The sequence below is a fragment of the Plenodomus lingam genome, assembly GCF_022343315.1.
Source record: "Plenodomus lingam strain CAN1 chromosome Unknown contig_21, whole genome shotgun sequence".
Taxonomy (NCBI): Eukaryota; Fungi; Ascomycota; class Dothideomycetes; order Pleosporales; family Leptosphaeriaceae; genus Plenodomus; species Plenodomus lingam.
This window is the reverse complement of record NW_027093938.1, coordinates 635954-654635: the sequence shown is the minus strand read 5'-3', so window position 1 is coordinate 654635 and position 18682 is coordinate 635954. Positions and strand designations below refer to the sequence as shown.

Below are 18682 nucleotides of genomic sequence, written 5' to 3'. Positions count from 1 at the left end.
ACCTAGGGAATTGCTAAGGGTACAAGAATTTTATAGTTAGTAGTATTAGACTATAATTTAGATAGTTAGCGGTCTTAGCTTTTAGCTTATATAGTACCTAGTCTCTCCTATTAACTAATACTAGGCAGACTATAGCTATATAGAGAGGGCGTTATTATAGATATTCTATAAGGCAAATTAATAATTAGGAAGGTAGGAAATATAGTAGTATAAGAGAGCAGGAGACGCCTATATCCTACCTATATCTCTACTATCTTAGGTTTAGTTATAGCAGGGTTGCTAAATTAAGGATCCTAATAGGAAGATATATAGGTATAAATTTTTATAATAAATATACTAGATATTTTATAAGTAATATATAACTTGTGCCTAATAAAATATCTAGGAAGTGTTAATAAGGGAGGTCCTAATAATATACACACTATCTATATTGCTAGTAACACAGTTCCCTATAAACCTAAGTATAAAACTAGAAAGATAAAGTTGCTACTAGAACTATAAGAGTTTAAGGACCTGTTTAATAAAGAGTTAGTAAGTAGTTTGCTACCTTATTAAGGTAGTATAGATTACTATATTTAGTTAATAACTCTCCTAGATAGAACCTAGCCTAACCCCCTATAGGGTCCCCTATACCCTATATTACGTGACTAATTACTAGAACTAAGAATATAACTTACTAGATTAATAGATAAGGGCTAGATCTAAGCAAGCTCTTCTATAGCTAGAGCTCTAGTGTTGCTAGTAAAGAAGCTATTAGGTAGTTAGCGTCTATGTGTAGACTACTAGATACTTAATAGCATAATAACCTTAGACTAATACCTACTACTACTTATTAAGGAAACTTTACACACACTATCTAGCGTAAATTAGTTTATAAAAGTAGATATTTGCGCCGCCTTTTACAAAGTTAGAATAGTAGAAGGTTATAAGTCCTTAATAGCTTTCTATACCTAGTTTAGGTTATATAAATAGTTAGTATATCTATTTAGTCTTAGTAGTGCGCTATCTACTTTCTAATAATATATTAATACTACGCTTGCAGAGTTACTTAGATTATATACAATAGCATACCTTAATAATATGCTAATTTATTTAGGAGGAGACTAGTTTAACTATATAAAAAAAGTAAAGTATATACTTATACTACTAAAAGAAGCAGGACTATACCTAGACTTAGAGAAATATACTTTTAGTGTTAAAGAGGTACACTACCTAGGCTATATTGTTAAGGTAGGCAAATTACTTAGACATAACCCTAAAAAGCTTAGGGCAGTATAGGAATAGGAATCCCCTAGGAATATAAGAGAGGTAAGGAGTTTTCTAGGTTTTACTAACTTCTACTATAATTTTATTATAAAGTTTTCTAAAGTAGTAGCACCTTTAAACTAACTAACTAGAAGGAACACCCTATTCTAATAGGGAGAGGAAGAATAAAGTGCATTTAATACGCTAAAAAAAATATTTATATTAGGACTAGTATTAATATAATAGGACCTAGCTAAAGAAATATTATTAGAAGCAGACTATTTAGGATGTGCTCTTAGGGGTTGCTTATTGCAAAAAGTTAGGGGCGTCTAGCGCCTAGTTACTTACTACTCTATAGCACTAATACTAGAGAGATAAAACTACACTATATATAATAAGGAATTACTAGCTATTATTAAGTGTCTTAAAAGTTAGTTAGTAGAGTTATAGAGCGTTTATAAGCTATTTATAATATTTATAGACTATAAAAACTTAGAGTACTTTACTAGCCTTTAAACCTTAAGCAAGTAATAGTGCTACTAGGTAGAGGAACTTTTAAAATACTAGTATATCCTATAGTATAGGCCTAGCTATCTTATAGGATAACCTAATACCTTAAGTAGATAACTACAAGATTTAAACTTCTCTAAAGCAACACTATAGTTAGTAATACGCCCTAAATTAATTTAGGTTGCAGTATTAGAAGTAGAGAAGGCGTCTAAGTTACTAAAGGGCGCTAGCCTCTTCGCTAACCTACATATATAGACACTATAGGACAAAGCAGTACTAGAAGATAAGATATACTAAGTACGTCTTAATGCGGTTTAGAAAGGCGCTAGGTCTTTCCTAGTTTTAACTAATATAAAGCAATAGATTAGGGACTATACAATTAGCGCACACGGCACTTTGCTCTAGAGGGGTATTATTTAGTTGCTAATATAGGAACCCCTTATAACTACTATTATATAGCAAGCATATAAATTAGGTTTAGTAGGATATCTAGGGAAGAATATAATATTTTAAATACTACGCCACAACTATTATTAGGATAGAATATTAGGAGATATTATATAGTATATTTAAAACTGCTATTATTATAGTGCTTATATCTCCTAGAAGCACTAATAGGGTCTATTATAACCTATACTAGTTGCGTTACAATACTAGTCCTAAATATCTATAGATTTTATAGTTAACCTACCTATAAAAGATAATAGTAAACCCTAGTCCCTATTAGTTATTACTAATAGATTATCTAAATATATTTAGCTTAAAGTAACAGTCTCTATAGTAGCTAATTATTATGCAAGGATCTTCTAGGATAACTAGTAGTAGTTCTAGGGCTTCCTATCCTCTATTATTACTAACTAAGGTTTAGACTAGTTAGGATCCTTCTAGATAATATTATACTAGATAATAAAGATAAACTAGTTACTGTCTACTATATACCACCCCTAGATAGACAGCAGGATAGAGTAGGCAAACTAAGAATTGCAGGTAGTGCTGCGTATAATAGTATGCTTTAAGCAGACTAACTAGCCTAATTACCTACTAGCCTGCTAACTTGCACTTAATAATAGGGACTCTAGTATAACTAGTATTAGCCTAAATCTACTTTTAAATAGGTATACTATAGACACGCTATAAAAGATAATATTACTACTAGTAAAGCCTAAGAATCCTTGTAGAGAAGCTGTAACGTTCTTATTACACCTATAGAGGGGTATAGAGCTAGCGTAAGCTACTATTATATTCTAATAGCAATAATAATAGGAAGTAATAAACTAGTCTTAACGCCTAGCTAAAAAGTTCCTAAAAGGTAATATAGTTTAGTTTGCAATACGTAATATAAAGATAAACTAACTAAGTAAAAGGTTTAACTAGCTATAGGTTAAGTATAAAGTAATAGAAGTCCCTACTCTACTTATAGTAGTGTTAGACTTACTAGGGAACTTGCATAAGACTATACATGTAGATCTACTAGAGAGAGCTACTAATAACCTGCTACTAAGCTAGAAGCTTTAGGACTTATAACTAGGCCTAATAGTTACTCTAGAAAATAAAGACGTAATACTAGATAAATAGGAAGTAGAAGAGATTCTTTATATAAAGAATATAAGAGAAAAAGGAAAGTGTTAAGTCCTAGTAAAATAGAAGGGGTATATTAATCTAATATAGCACCTACTAGAGGTAGTACAGGATACTAAGGCTCTAGATAGGTTTAAGGAAAAGTATAGGGATATTACGTATAATAATAGCCTAATATATATAAAAGCTAGGAAGTAAGGGTAGAAGAAAACTAGAATAATAACTTAGACCTTTATTATAATTAAGAAGTAGAAAGGTATTAGAGATATCTTTTATTTATCCTTATAATACTCTAAGCAAGTGCCCTACTACTAAAGTTTTATAAGGTAGCTAATAATTAGGTAGTAGTATCTATACTATTACTATCTATAACTAACCCTCCCCTAGCTCCCCCTAAACTATTATTTATATTATTCTAACACCTCTATATCTCTTAGTAATAGTAGTAACACTTGCGCATATTGTAGGTAGGGGAGGACTTAGTTAATAAGTATAAGTAATAGTAGTAGTAGTAGGAGGAGGAGGGTAGTACTTTAATAGTTTACTAATATATAGCACCCTAGGCCTAAAGAAAGTAAATATTAGAATATATATAAAGGGAATAAAGGAAAATTAATACTAATAATAAGAGTCTTAATACTATAGGTAGTGCGCTTAGTAGCGCTCTTAAGCTTATTAATATAAAGGTTAGTTTAGGCCTAGGTCTTATTTATACGCTAGTTAATACGCTAGAAGGTAACACTAGTAGTAGTAGTAAGCTATATAACGTTATTATTACTATAACTACTATATAAAGGCGTAATAGTAGACTAAAGTAGAAATACTAGAGTACTAGTAGTAGATAGAATAATAGCACTAAGCTAATACTAATTATAGGCGCGTAAGTAGGTAGTAGAGGTAAGTATTGTAATAGTATTATTAGTTTAAGCCCTTAATATAAAATCCTTAAAATAATAGTAAAGCTAGTAGAACTATAGTATAAACTAGTAATAGGTGCCTTTAGTAGGTTTCCCTATAAAGGTGCTAAGGGTCCCCTTCTTTATAATATAAAGGCAATCCTCCTAGTAACTATAATAAAACTAAAGCTAGTTATAGAGGGCTTAGCAAATATTAGGATTATTAGTAAGGATAGCTTCTAATTAAGTGCAGGTCTTATAGCTATAATAGCAGGACTTATATAAGCGCCCTAGATATAGTTAGAACTTGCTATAAAGAAAATAAAAATTAAGGGGAACTTACTACTACCTTCCTAATAGTTATACTTACTAAAGAGATAAAGCTAGTTAATATACTAATTATAGGGAAGTAGCTTTATAAAGCTACTATTATATTCCTTATTATCTAAGTTACTAGAAATAATAAAGCTACTAAGCAACTATATTTAGGGAGATGTGTGCTAAGTAAAAAGTTAGTGCAGGAAATATAGGGAGAATATTAGAAGTACGCACCTTATCTTAGTAGGCCTAGTGTAGGGTCTAACTACCTTGCAGTAGATCCCTACTACTAGCACTAGTAGTAGTAGATAAGGATATAATAGGGGCTAGATAGGCAGGATTAATAGAGAAAGAGTAGAGAGAGGGCTAATTAGTAGGGAAAATCTGTTGTCTAACAAAGTAAGTTTAAGAAATTTATAGTAGGGTAAGATAGCTATATTAGAACTTTTATAGTAGTGTGCTAAAATAAATATATAGACACTATACACGTATACTACTTAATATACAGGCCTGTTATAAATTAGGAAGGAATATAAAGATATAATAACAAAACTAAAAAATATAGTAATAAAGCCTAATATAGATTATAGAGGACAAAGATATAACCCTAGACCCCTAGAAAGATAATTTTACAATAGTTTATAGGGGAAGGTTAGGGGTATATAAAGGGCTTAGGCTTATACCTAAGCCTAGGTCTAATATAAGATAGACTAAGTCTAACACTACTACTAAGCAAACACACTAGACACCTATAAAAAGGCGCTAAGGGCTTACCTCTCCTTTAAGATACTAAATACTATTATTAACGCTTATTGCATTCTCCCTTAAGGCTAGTCTATAACAATAAGCTTACTATATTATGCTACCCCTTTACTACTATATATAATATAGTATATATAATAATATATATATATACCTAACTTTAAACTAATATACTACTAAAAAAACCTATAATATATATAGTATAAGTAACTAACTTGCCCTAGAATATTTATAATATAGAGTATAATCTTTAGTAATACTACTATACTATAATATAGGAGTGTTGTCGCAATAGGCGCCTTTATAGAACTTACTAACCTATTATTATAGGATATTTTAGATTATAATTTTATATACTAGGTATACTACCTAGTCTCTTAGTTATTATTATAGCGTACCTAGGTAGTAGTATGCTACACGCCTATACTACCTAGGTATCTACTAGTACTAGTTCCTATATAGTACCCCTACTAAATTATACCTACTACGTGCCCTCTATTTACACTAAATTTTCCCCCTAGGTGCTATATATCTATCTACTATATAACCTATAATTAGGTATAATATATAAACTATATTTAAATAGACACTAAAGTTAATATATATAATACTAATAATATATAAACTAAAAAGTTGTTTACCTTTATAGAATATATAGTATAGTAAACCCTATTTAGGTTTACTTCTTATACTTAAACTACTTTGAGGTCTACTTTAGATAAATATGGCTACTGTAAACCGGTTTTGTACCATAGTGCTGGGATTAGGGACATTCTATACCAAGGGTGAATGATGTGAGTAGGAATTTCACTGAAGCACAAGCCTTGGCGATCGACGTGAACATATACCCGGATTCATGCGTTGGTACAGATTGTGCCGTGCCTAAATTAAGTTTGTAGGAAAAGATTCTGTGATTTGGATGGCTTTCATTATGACGGAAGCGGGGGGCACATGATTACCCCAGGATCGTTGTGTACCATACTAGGTATGCAGAAGAGATGCATTCACGCTTTGTCCTGTTCTGTCAAAGCTCATGATTCAAGTTCAATAGTCGTTGATCAAGTCGGTACCCGGAATTTACCGGTAGAGCACCGACTCGGAGTCAGCAGGGATTATCATTCTGGCAATCAATGCCTGACATGGATCTACTTTGGTATCATATTAATAGATGAGGGATTTCCTTTTAGCTATTGCAGTGTTAGGCATAAATCGATATAAAACGTTTGGTTCTGCAGGGAATTTAGGTAATATCAGTGCGTTTCTGTAGCGCTACCGGGGTACCGTTACCAGATTACCATACCTTCATGAGCTTTGTCCCTCCGTCCTGGTAAGATCAGCAAATACCATATTGAAGCGCGCAGGTATTGTGCGAATGGACGACATTTACGTGGGCTCTGTCGATTGCAGGCTTGCTAACTACCATATAGTGGTTACTGTTTCCTCAGAAATCGCGCAAAAGCCAAGTCGATGTAGGGGCTTGGAACAACAATAGCGGACCTGCTATTTGATATTTCAATCAATTCTGTGATTCGGCTAGAGGAACATTGGAAAAACACAAGACCATTGATGTGCATAGAGAGTAGTGATCTACACGGCGCCTTAAGTCTACCCTATGGTACCTTTTGTAACTACTTTAAATCTACTATATTTTCAAATGGCTTTTGAGTCGTAACACACTTAGACTTAAGATAATTCCCCGTAATGTCACTCCTGCCAACTACAAACGATTCGCTCACATAGATGAACTGTGCAACTAGTGATATTTCTAAATTCTCAATATTCTCATAAAGCCTGGTACCTACCAAGGGATGGTCAAGCGTTTCTATTACAAGTATAGAAGTGGAACCAGAATGATATAAAAGGCTAGTACATTGTTGATTTGATGAAATAGCCAGCTAATTGGCTGGTTGCTAGCAGTATATTTATCTGCTAATCGGATTCCCATCCTGGTCGGTGCGCCGGTAGTTACTGAAGCATCCAGGTGTGAAGGGCCGCTTCGTGTTCTCCTTAACCCCACATGTCCTATACTCACCTTTAGGCGTGAAGCAAGCTGCAGACGGGTTGGTCTCCGGGGCCCCGGCGGCTTGGCACAATCTCGTAGCTTGCGATACAGTAATCCACCCGTCACCATGCACGTTACCGGAGTGGAAACTCGCACCAATATCGTGGAACTTCGACCATTAGGAATATTTATCAGTATAGTAATCAAGGATATCTTACATACATCCCTTCTAAAGGGGCTCTCTCTTTCCCGGTCCACACTTTAGTGCCTAGTACCATATAATTAGTTACTGCGGTCGTCCAGGCAGTGGTACGGTACTTACTGATCACATATTTTCCCCCACTACTGTCCGTGATGTCCAAGGATCTGCTTTCTGCGATTTTCTTATTTTCTGTACAGGTGCAGAGGCGATAGTTAGTATCAGCATGAACGGATGTTGCCCTGCAGGTGTCAGGAAATTCTAACTCAGGGAAGATTGAACGTTGTGATGAGTAGAATTTAGGTAACGTACAATGCGCCGAGAAGAATAGCGACGCGCATGATGAGCTTTGTTGTGTATCGAGAGGACCGGATTTCTGTCAAAACAAATGGCAGTTGTAAGTAAAAGATAAAAAATTCTGCTATGAGGATTATTCAAACCCTTTATCTCTCTGTTCACTGATCTATAGGAATGAGGCTATGCATAGGGCCGAGTCGAGCGGGGCTGACTGTGTTATTGAGGACCTTTCCACGTAGGTTTACCGGTACCGGTACATCCTGGCTAGTCTTTCTCTTATGTTGGGGTTGACTGGCCTAATACTATACTTGTATAGGTACCATAGACATCTCTTGGACTATTAACACAATGATGGGTCATGGGTCGATGGGTCGGCTTGAATACGGACGCTACCGGTACTCTCACAAGTCTGCTCCATTTCCAATGGTATGTGTTACAGGTGCTCCAGAACCACGATTTGAACCGTAGGTCGAGTGAATTCCCACTGCGTTAAACAACCGAACTAGGGCCGCATAATCCATCTTCATTGATCATAGGCAAGTATAAACGCTCAGATACTCACACCGATTGGTTTAGGGGGAAATGCAGAATGCTTTAGCCTTTAGAGCGGGCCGATGCAGCTGCACAGCTTGCATGATCGCTAGGCTACCCCTATAAAGAAGGCCGTAAGTGACACGACCTATAATCATCGATGGAAGGACATAGAACGAAACTCTTCCGCGTGGGGATAAACAATAGTACATGTCAGCACTATGGTAAATCAACAGCAGCATCTTTCGTACCCTGATGTGATAGCAAAACAATAAGAGTGCTGCTATATAGGTACTCTGCACGCTAGGTCCATGTTATAGTCGTCGGGGCCATTCGTTCGAATCGGACTCTTGCATGGAATAATTCTTGTGCATCAGATCATACCGTATAGGGTGTCACTAAGATGGATTAGAAGACAGACTAGAAGCTTTACCTAGTTTCAGAAGAGTTGGATGAGTAAGCGCTAGGCCAGGTCCTGTTAGTATTAGGTCAGAGATTTTTCTTGATATATAGTACGGAGGTGGCTTTTAAAAGTTCTTGCTAGCGTATTTATTAGCGGCTAATCTATTAGCCTAACTTTCTTAGCCTACATACACTTAATTTTTGCCTACTATACCTAATAACTAGTATATAAGAGAGAGGGAGTAGAGAAGTATTGTAGGAGGGATATTAACTGGATCACGGAGCATCTTGATCCTGATTAATCCCGATCAATCCTGGTCAATACCCCTGTATGACCCACTATCTAATCGACTGCTAGCTTACTGCTAAGTACCTAATAAAAAGCAGGAGCTCTAGTAAGGAAGGTTTACTAATTATTTACCTTCTAGTAAGGGTAGCTAAAGCTCTATATATATAAGTCTAATTATAGTAGATATAATCTAATAATCTATCTCCTAAATTATTCCTAACCTTAGTAATCTATATTTCTATAGTTATAAGCCTAGTTCGCGCTTTACCTTATTAAAGATTATCCTATCTATTTAAGCGTATTATTTAACTTAGACACTAAGCTAGTAAGCTTTACTCTTTCTTTATACTATTTCTTAAGCAGAAGCTTACTTATTACTCTTCTACTATAAGTAACTAAATCCTAAAGGGGGATACCCTACTTACTAGATTAACTAACTAGCCTACCTAGTACATTTAATTTAGATACCATGCCCTAACTAAAGGGATCTAGGTAGAGGTAGACCCTAAGGCTCTAGATGCTAAAAACCACTTTAAGAATAAACCTATTAAGCGTAACATGCTAATAGATATTGCGCTATCTAACATAACAAGCAAGCAGTATAAACTCTAAATAGTATAGTACTAAGCTTGCTTATTAGATTAGGTATTAAAGTTATTAGTAATCTAGAACCTCTTTACATAGGTTAATAATATAGTAGATTAAGGGATCCTTACCCTAGCCTATATAGAGCTTATTAATTAAGGAAGAGTGACCCTCTAAGCACTTATCTAAGTGCTCTGTAATAACCTAGCGCTAACTAACTTAAGCGCTGCAACACTAGTAAGATCGCAGTATAAAGCTTATCTTGCTAAGGCAAAGATAAGTAGCTAAGACGCTAATTACTAGCAGAAGGAGTAGATAATCCTATATACATAAGCTAAGGTATACAACGTACCTAATATTAAAGGATAGCTTATAGTATAGGATTATCTTAAAGCTCTATCTACTAGGATCTTACTAGATTAGGGTTAAAACATGTTTTAAAGGATTATTAAAAAGTTAGTAATAGGAGAGCTAACTTATAACCTCCTATAGGTTGCTAAGATCTATTTATTACTTCTTTAAGAGAACAATATAAGATTAAGCTCTAAGGGTCCTAGAGTGTTTGTAATAATAGGAGCTCCACCTTCTAATTAACTAAAGAAGGAGTCTTTATGCCTATGCAGTAGATCTTACCTATAGAAACCTCCTAAATACAAAAACGTTATTAAAGCTTAGACTAATATAGGTAACAAGCTTACTACTACTTAATAATTAGAGATTAAGAAAAAGATTAATAGGAATCTAAAATTTAAAGAGTTAAGAAAAGCTCTAATTAAGTCCTATCCTATTAATTAAGATTATAGTAGTAAAGCAAGCGCGATTACCTATCTAGGTAGTATCTAGGCGGCACTAATTAACCCTATATTAATAGCGGGGAAAACAAATAGGATCTATTTAACTATAGACTTTAAAGCTTACGCTCTATTAAAGAGCACTATCTTTAACAATAGGGGTGCAGTACACCTAGTTAATAATATAAGCTACCTAGAAGAAAGCTTATTTAGATTAGTTAAATATAAGATAGTTAAAGCAGGAACTTAAGCTTTTCTAATCTTAGGTAGAGGGACTAGAGTAATCCCTAATACTCTTAATAGACTAAGAGGTCTAAAAATAGAAGATTTAGTGCTTACTAATATAGTGTTAGTAGAAGGTTTTTATATAAATATTATATTAGAAGCTTAATTGCTTAAAGCAGGAGTTTAGTTCCTTAGGCTAGATGCTACCTTGTAGTTTAGATTATTAGGAAAGAGTATTATATTAGCCAAGTTACTGCGCAAGTTTAACTTAACTTTCCTAGAATACAAGCCCTCTACCCCTTATTAAATAATCTAAAGCATGGTGCCTAAATAACCCTAATAATCCTAGACAACTCACCTAAGACACGATAGTAAGGAGCTTTAGCACTAATAATTAGGCTATTTAGGACCTAAGGCGCTTAAAGCTCTAGTTAAGTTAGTAATAAATATTAGGATTAAAGGAACTCCTAGGAGCAAATGCGAGCACTGCGCTATTACACATGCCTAACAGGTTATATTAAGACAACTAAGGGAAAGATTACTACGTCTATACTACTAGGTATTATAGGATCTATTTAACATACTAACAGGTATAGCTTACAAATAATAGATCTTAGTATTAAAGTGCGACTACTTAGGAAAGCTTTATACCTATCTACTGTAAGCCAAAAACCTTAATAAGATTATGCGGGTGTTCAAAAATTTCAAGAGCTTAATACTTAACTAATATAAGCTTAGTATAGTTAAGATTATGCAAGATAACAATATTATAACGCTCCCTTAGCGTGGCAAATCTCGCTTTTAGATCTAGGTAGCTAATAATAGTATTAAAATTAAGAGCTTACCCGTATATACCTATAAACCTAATAGAGGAGCAGAAAGAGCAGGGTAGGAGATTATAACAAAATCAATTAAAATAAGGATTAGTGCTAACCTACTAACAAAGCTCTAGCCTAAAATTATTAAAGCAGCAACTTGGCTCTATAATATAAGCCTGTCCTATACTTATAATATAATATTACCTAATAAAGTGCTAGATTGTTAGTTTACTAGATACTTTAGGTAGTGGCAACTAGAGCAGATAAGGGAGGTAACTACTAATCTCTGCCCTAATTAGAGCGGAATATACGCCTATAGCTGTTAAGCTTACCCCTGTAACGACTTAGGTAGGTAGGGCATCCAAAAGGTATCCTATACGACTCAAAGGCATATAGGAGTGCGCGTCTGTATAGAAAAGGATAAGATTCCTACACCTATAGGTCTTGTACAAAAGGACAAGAAGAACATGCCTATCCTAACTATAGGCAAGCTGTTCTCTATATATATTAGTAAGTTAGGCCTTTATTAGGCCTAACTTAGCATAGAATAATAGGCAGGCAATTCTACCTTATTATTACACTACCCCCTCCTATAGAGAAAGGATAGTCCCTATCCTTAGGATTAGGTTTAGATCCCTTATTAAAGAAGAGCTTTTTGCAAAATAATTCTACCTTTACCTCTACCTTTACCTTCACTTCTTCTTCCTAGGGCACGGACCCCTATCCCTAGCCTACATATAACTAGCCCTTTACCTACTAACTTTCTTATTCCTATATCCCTAATTTTTTAAATATTTAACCTAATCTATCTAAAATCTAGTAAGTATTTAATCTATATAATTAAATAGTTGCTAATCTAAATTAGAACCTTTAGCTATGCTAGTACTAGTACTACTAGGAGTTCTCCCTGTTGCTTATCGCGCTCTCTATATAAGGGTAGTTAGGGCTCTAGCTAGGGGTAGGTTTAATAATTTTAATTTTAAGTTAAAGAATTCTAAGAAGTGCTAGTACTATATCTCCTAGAATAAGTATTATAATCTAGTAAGTATCTAAGTCTAATAGGGTTCCTTTACTAATTCTAGCAGATTCCTTCTTTTATTAGCTAAGAGTACTCTACCCTTAGGGGTGCCCTAGAAGAGTACTATAGCCTAATAGGAAACCCTGCTAAAGGGGATAAGGATAAAGAGGCTGTGGTTACTTATTAGAAGGATATTAAGTAGTTTAAGGCTACTATTTAAGAAACTACCTAAAACCTAGCTAAGTGTGTTACTATTACTAATACTTAGACTAAAGGTATAGAAGCTACTAAAATCCTTATAGCTACCTATTATACTGCTATATCTAATTTATGTTAGCTTTAGAATAGTATCTATAAGATAGTCTTAGTAGTTAGGGGCTTAATAAGGGCTATTAACAAACTTAAAGAGGAAATAGCACTAAATTAGGAGGTAACCTTTGCGGTGTAGGCTAAGATAAAGGCATTTAACAAGAAGGCGTCTAAATTAGTTCTAGCTCCTATAGCTACTGCACTAGTTATCTAGAAGCTAGCTAAGAAAGATGGTCTAGGCGCTATCTTAGCTAATACAGAGTCTAAACTAGGGTCTAATAGAGAGATAGATATAGAATAAGGAGGTTTCCTAGGGGTTGTAACAATAAGGCAGAATTGCCTGCCTATTGTTCTATGCCGAGTCAGGCCTGATAAAGGCCCAACTTACTGATGTATATAGAGAACAGCTCGCCTATGGTTAGAATAGGTATGTTCTTCTTGTCCTTTTGTACAAGACCTATAGGTGTAGGAATCTTATCCTTTTCTATACAGACGCGCACTCCTATATGCCTTTGAGTTATATAGGATACCTTTTAGATGCCCTACCTACCTAAGTCGTTATATTACAAGAAGAACATTATCCTAGCTAGTGATAGTATTTAAGAATATTGCACTTGTTGTTATTTTAAGCTACTAATTTAGTTCTAGTAGCTACCTAACCCTGCAACTCTACAGTTAGAACAGCTATTAGAACTTCTAATAACTAAAGCCTATAGGTTTAGACTTCTAGACCTATAGGTAGTGCTAGATTACCTTTAGAAAAATCGCGTTAGATTGCGTTAAGGTAGAGACCTAGAGACTACTAAAAGCCTAGAGGAATTAGAGGCAAAGCTAATATCCTCCTACAACTAAACCCCCTAAAAGAAAAGAAAAGATTTGTTATTCTTATTAACTATAAAATATTAGATAAAGGCAAAGGAAGGGTATCTAGTTTAGCCACTTTTAAAAGCCTATTTACTAATAGAAAGAAATTAGATAAGGAGGACTCGATCAACAACGCCCTCCTAGAAGGACCCTCTTCCTATCTGTCTCTTAAGGTACCTTAGGCTCCTAGGAAATCTTAAAGTAACACCTCCCTTAAAGATAAATATATGTTAACCCTATCTAAAAAGGAGAGGTTAGAAGAATAAGTTAAGCAACTTACTAATTAGTTGTACAACACCTCCCTCTATAAGGAGATACAGGGTACTACCTAACCTAGCTAGTCTTTAGCTTCTATATTAAACCCTATAGTGTATGCTATAAAAGCTAAGAGACAATCTAAAAAGACGCTAAATATCTCTACACTTAGTAATAGTGCTAATCCTACTTTTAGATAATAGTAAGCATCTATTTAGGATAGGCTAGAGATTAACGCTAATTACTACCCCTCTTCTAGAGCTTAGATGGCGTTAGTCTAGGGACACTGCTTAGGACTAGCAAGAGAATACTTAGAGCCACGTTACCTATCTAATTCCCTAAGTCTTTAATTCTAAAAAGCTAAGGAAATAATTACCCTCCTTTAAACTTACTTTATTACTAGAAATAAGATAGCTAAGAGTTAGACTGTATTTAACCGCCTGTACATAACTAATATAGAGACGTTCCCTGCTTTTAAGTCACAATTCTAGAGTCTTGCTATTAGAGGAGAAGTACCCTAATTAGAGTAGTATTACTACCTCTAGATAAAGATCACACCTTCCCTAAGGATGCCAAACCTCGCTTTCTAACAGAATTAGCACAATAATTTTAAGACTATAGTAGATTATCTTACCGCTTTTAATATAGAACGCTGCCTATACCCTACCTTGTCTACTCCTCCCTAGACTACTCTATTATCTAGAAAAGGACTAACCCCCTTCTAACACTCTAGAAACTAGTCCTATTTAGACGCTAATTAGAAACCCTATAATAGACCTTTAACAGCCAAACCTTATATGCCCTACTTGCAATAATAAGGCACTACCCCTTAAAACAATTGACCCCTATCTACTACGCTAGCTACTCCTAGCGCTACTACGCTAGGAACCCCCGTAACTTGCTATAATTGTGGAAAGCCTAGGCACTTCTCTAGTAACTGCCCTAAACCCCCTAGGATTTAGGCTATAGATGTGGAACAGGTTGTTAAAAATTCTAAGGAAGAAGATACCGCTAAATTAACTAATTTAGATAGCTATTAGACAGGAAATAACAACGCCTAGGAGGATCCTCCTTCCTAGGCCTAACTTAATATAACCTGTTAAACCTTTCCTTAACTAAATTATTTGTTAGTTCCTATTTGCTTGCACGTACAACCCTGTGCCTTAATAGATCTAGTGTTTAACTAAACGCTTTAGTAGATACTAGGGCCTAAGGTTACTTATTTCTTAATTTAAAAATTGCTTATAATATCTCTTCTACACTTAGGGTACCTATCTAAAAGCTACTATACAAGCTTACTATCAAAGGGTTCTAGGATTAAATTACCTCCCTAGTTGCCTACTACATTTAGCTTCACATAATAGTTAGTGGCTAAAAGGTTCACAACTGCCCCTTTATAATAGTAGACTTAGGTTCTTAGGATTATATTATTAGATAACACTAGCTAAAATAGTTCTAAATCCTAATTAATATAGATAAATATTAACTAATCTAGCCAGAGAAATATCCTCTAACCTACAACCCTACCCCTCCTATTCTAGTACAACTCTACTAGTAAGTGCCGTCTACTCTAGTTACCTATAACATCTTGCAAAGAGACGCCCTTTAGGATTAAGAGGAGAACTAGAACTAAAGTAGTCCTAGTATAATTAATAGGATACGTGGTATACTTAAAATTCTAGCCGCTTATAGGGCTACTACTAAACCTATCACGCCACCTACCCTAGTCTAATCGCTAACCGTTACCCTACCCGCAAAATTCTAAATTACTACTATTTCTGCTAATGCTTTCTATTTTAATATAAAAAAATCTTCTAACAAATTCTTTACTACTAGCCTGTATAAGATTAAGCGTAGGATCCAAACCCTATCTAAATAGGATACTCTTAACTACCGCTTGTTAGATTAGAAGCTCCTATCTAACTATAACTCCTATTAGGACGTCTTTAACAAGGCTAAGGCTAACAAACTTCTAATCTACTAGCCTTACAACCACAAGATAGTCCTAGAGGAACCCCTTCTAAACTACTAGAGTCCCCTCTATTATTAAAATACTAAGGAACTCTAGGCTACTAAGGAATATGTATAAGAGCACCTACAGAAAGGTTTTATTAAGACTAGTTAGAGCCTATTTGCCTCTCCTATCCTATACGTTAAGAAGCTAAATAGAGGTATTAGGATCTGTGTGGATTACTGTAAGCTTAACAGCTTAACGCAAAAGGACGTGTATCTAATACCCTATATAGACGATCTATTGTCCTAGCTAGCTAAAGCAAAAATCTTTACTAAGCTAGATATTTGTGCTGCCTTTAATAAGATCTAAATAGACCCTAACTTAGAGGAGTACACCACTTTCTGCACTAGATATAGTGCCTATAAATACAAAGTCCTACTATTTAGGCTGTGTAACAGACTAGCAACCTATTAGCGTTATATAAATAATATACTAATAGATTATTTAGACGACTTCTGCATCACCTACCTAGATAATATCCTAATCTACTCTAAAAACCTTGCTACTTACAAGGACTATATTAAAAAAGTCCTTAAGCGTCTTTGTTCTACTAGATTACAGGCTAATATTAAGAAAAGCGAATTCTATATAACCTATACCTGTTACCTTAGCTATATCCTAACTAATAAAGGCTTAGAGGTAGACCCTAACAAAGTTAAAGTACTCTAAAACTAGTCTGCTCCTAAGACAATAACTAGAGTAAAGTCCTTCCTAGGATTTACTAGATTCTACTAGCAATTTGTAGAAAACTTCTCTAAGATAGCTAAGCCCTTAACCACCCTCTAGAGTCCTGCTACCCTATTTGTATAGACTTTGGAATGCTAACAAGCCTTTAACTAGCTTAGGAATGCCCTGCTAGCAATCCTAAGCTTAGCTCACTTCTATCCTAAGTACCCTCTAAAACTAGAGACAGACGCCTCTAATAGAGTTATTGCAGCTGTCCTCTTATAGGAGCATCCTAATAGGAAATAGTACCCTATATCCTTCTTTAGTTAGACCCTTACTAGTTCTAAACTTAATTAGGAAATCTATAATAAAGAATTATTTGCAATAATCTGCGCCTTTAAGAAATAGCGTGCTAACCTAACAAGTACTTAGCACCTTATTAGAGTATACACAGACTATAGAGCACTAGAGTACTTTATGTCTACTAAAGTCCTTAGTACTAGGCAAGCTAGATAGCTAGAGGTTATAAGTCCCTTTAACTTCCAAATTAAGTATACTCCTAGATCTTACAACGCCTAAGCAGATATCCTAAGCAGAAGGGAATAGGATATAGTTAACCTTAAGACTACGCAAAGGGATAATTACTTATAAGTAATAATCTCCCTAGACAGGTTACACCCCTAAATTAACTCTAACTTAGCGCAAGACTACCTAGCCAAGCGTTCCTTACTAATCCTTGCTTTAATTATAGCGGTTTAGAACCCTATAACTCTTAGATCCCTAGAACTTATTAAAACTCTTCTCTAAGAAAATAGGTCCTTATTCCTAATAGAAAGATTAGAGTTGCCTAAGCACTATTAGATAGAAAACGGACTCCTTCTCTACTAGGATTAACTTTGCGTGCCTACTAGATTAGTCCTATGTACTAGACTAATTTGTAAGGCTTATGATTAAGTATCTACTACCTACCTATTAGCTACTAAAACCTATTAGATTCTAGCCTAATATTACTACTAGAAAGGTATAGAGACTACCTATAAACGCTACGTTTAGAACTATATCCTATACAGGAGAGGGCACCTAAGACAGCACTAACTCCCTAGCATGCTCTATCCCCTTCCTATCCCTAGTCTACTAATGCAACACTTATGCATTAATTTTAAGGATTTTCTCTAGGATTAACGTAGTTACAATTAGATTATAGTTATTATCAATCGCCTATTAAAGCAAGCTATTACTATCCCTTGCTACAAAACTATAGACGCCTAAGGTATAGCTACCTTATTTATTTAGTAGGTGTACTAATTTAGACACACTCTAGATACTATTATTTCTAATTAAGGCCCTTAGTTTATATCTAGTTTCTAGTCTAAGTTCTGTTAGATTATAGACACTAAAGTTAAGCTCTCTACTACCTACTACAAACAAACTAATAGATAAACTAAGATTATAAACAAGTATATTAATTAGAGACTAAGGCCTTTTGTATCCTATTACTAAGATAACTAGAGCGACCTACTACCTATAATAGACCGTGCCTAAAGTACTCTTCTACATTTATCTATTAGCATAGCTCTATATTAGCTCCTCTTTAGTTCCTTACTAAAGCAAAGTTAGAATTAGAAACTAGAAAAGACCCTATCTACTATACTAGAGAAACTAAACCACAAGGACGCCTTATCCCTTGCTACTTAGATACACGACGCCTAGAAGATTACTAAAGAAAATATAGAAAGAGCTTAAGACTAAATACGCTCCGCTACTAATTGCTATCGCCGTCTAGTTAACTAGAAGGTTAGTAACTATATTTATCTATCTACTACTAATCTTGCTATTTTACAACCTAGCTAAAAACTATCTAAACAATAGGAAGGTCCCTTTAAGGTATTAGAACAAGTAGGAAACGCGTATTACCTCTAATTGCTACCTAGTTCTAAGATCTATAACGTTTTCTCTCCTAATATACTATACAAAGATCCCTAAGACCTATTACCTAGATAAGAGGCTCTAAAACCCCCTAGTACTCCTATACAAGGTGTAGAGGAATAGGAGGTAGAAGAAATCCTAGCTAGCAAATTATATTAATCTAAGCTAAAATATAAGGTTAA

The 18682-nt window shown here is 34.6% G+C and overlaps 1 protein-coding gene across 1 annotated transcript; it reads right to left on the bottom strand.

The window, feature by feature from the left end:
* Positions 1–7231: 7231 nt before the first annotated feature.
* Positions 7232–7851, bottom strand: IAQ61_005129 (uncharacterized protein; the record flags this gene model as incomplete). The annotated part of the gene is made up of 5 exons (XM_066096672.1): positions 7232–7315; positions 7468–7480; positions 7534–7579; positions 7634–7752; positions 7823–7851. 5 exons carry the CDS (start codon positions 7849–7851, stop codon positions 7232–7234), a joined length of 291 nt encoding a protein of 96 aa, XP_065953367.1.
* Between the last annotated feature and the right edge of the window lie 10831 nt (positions 7852–18682).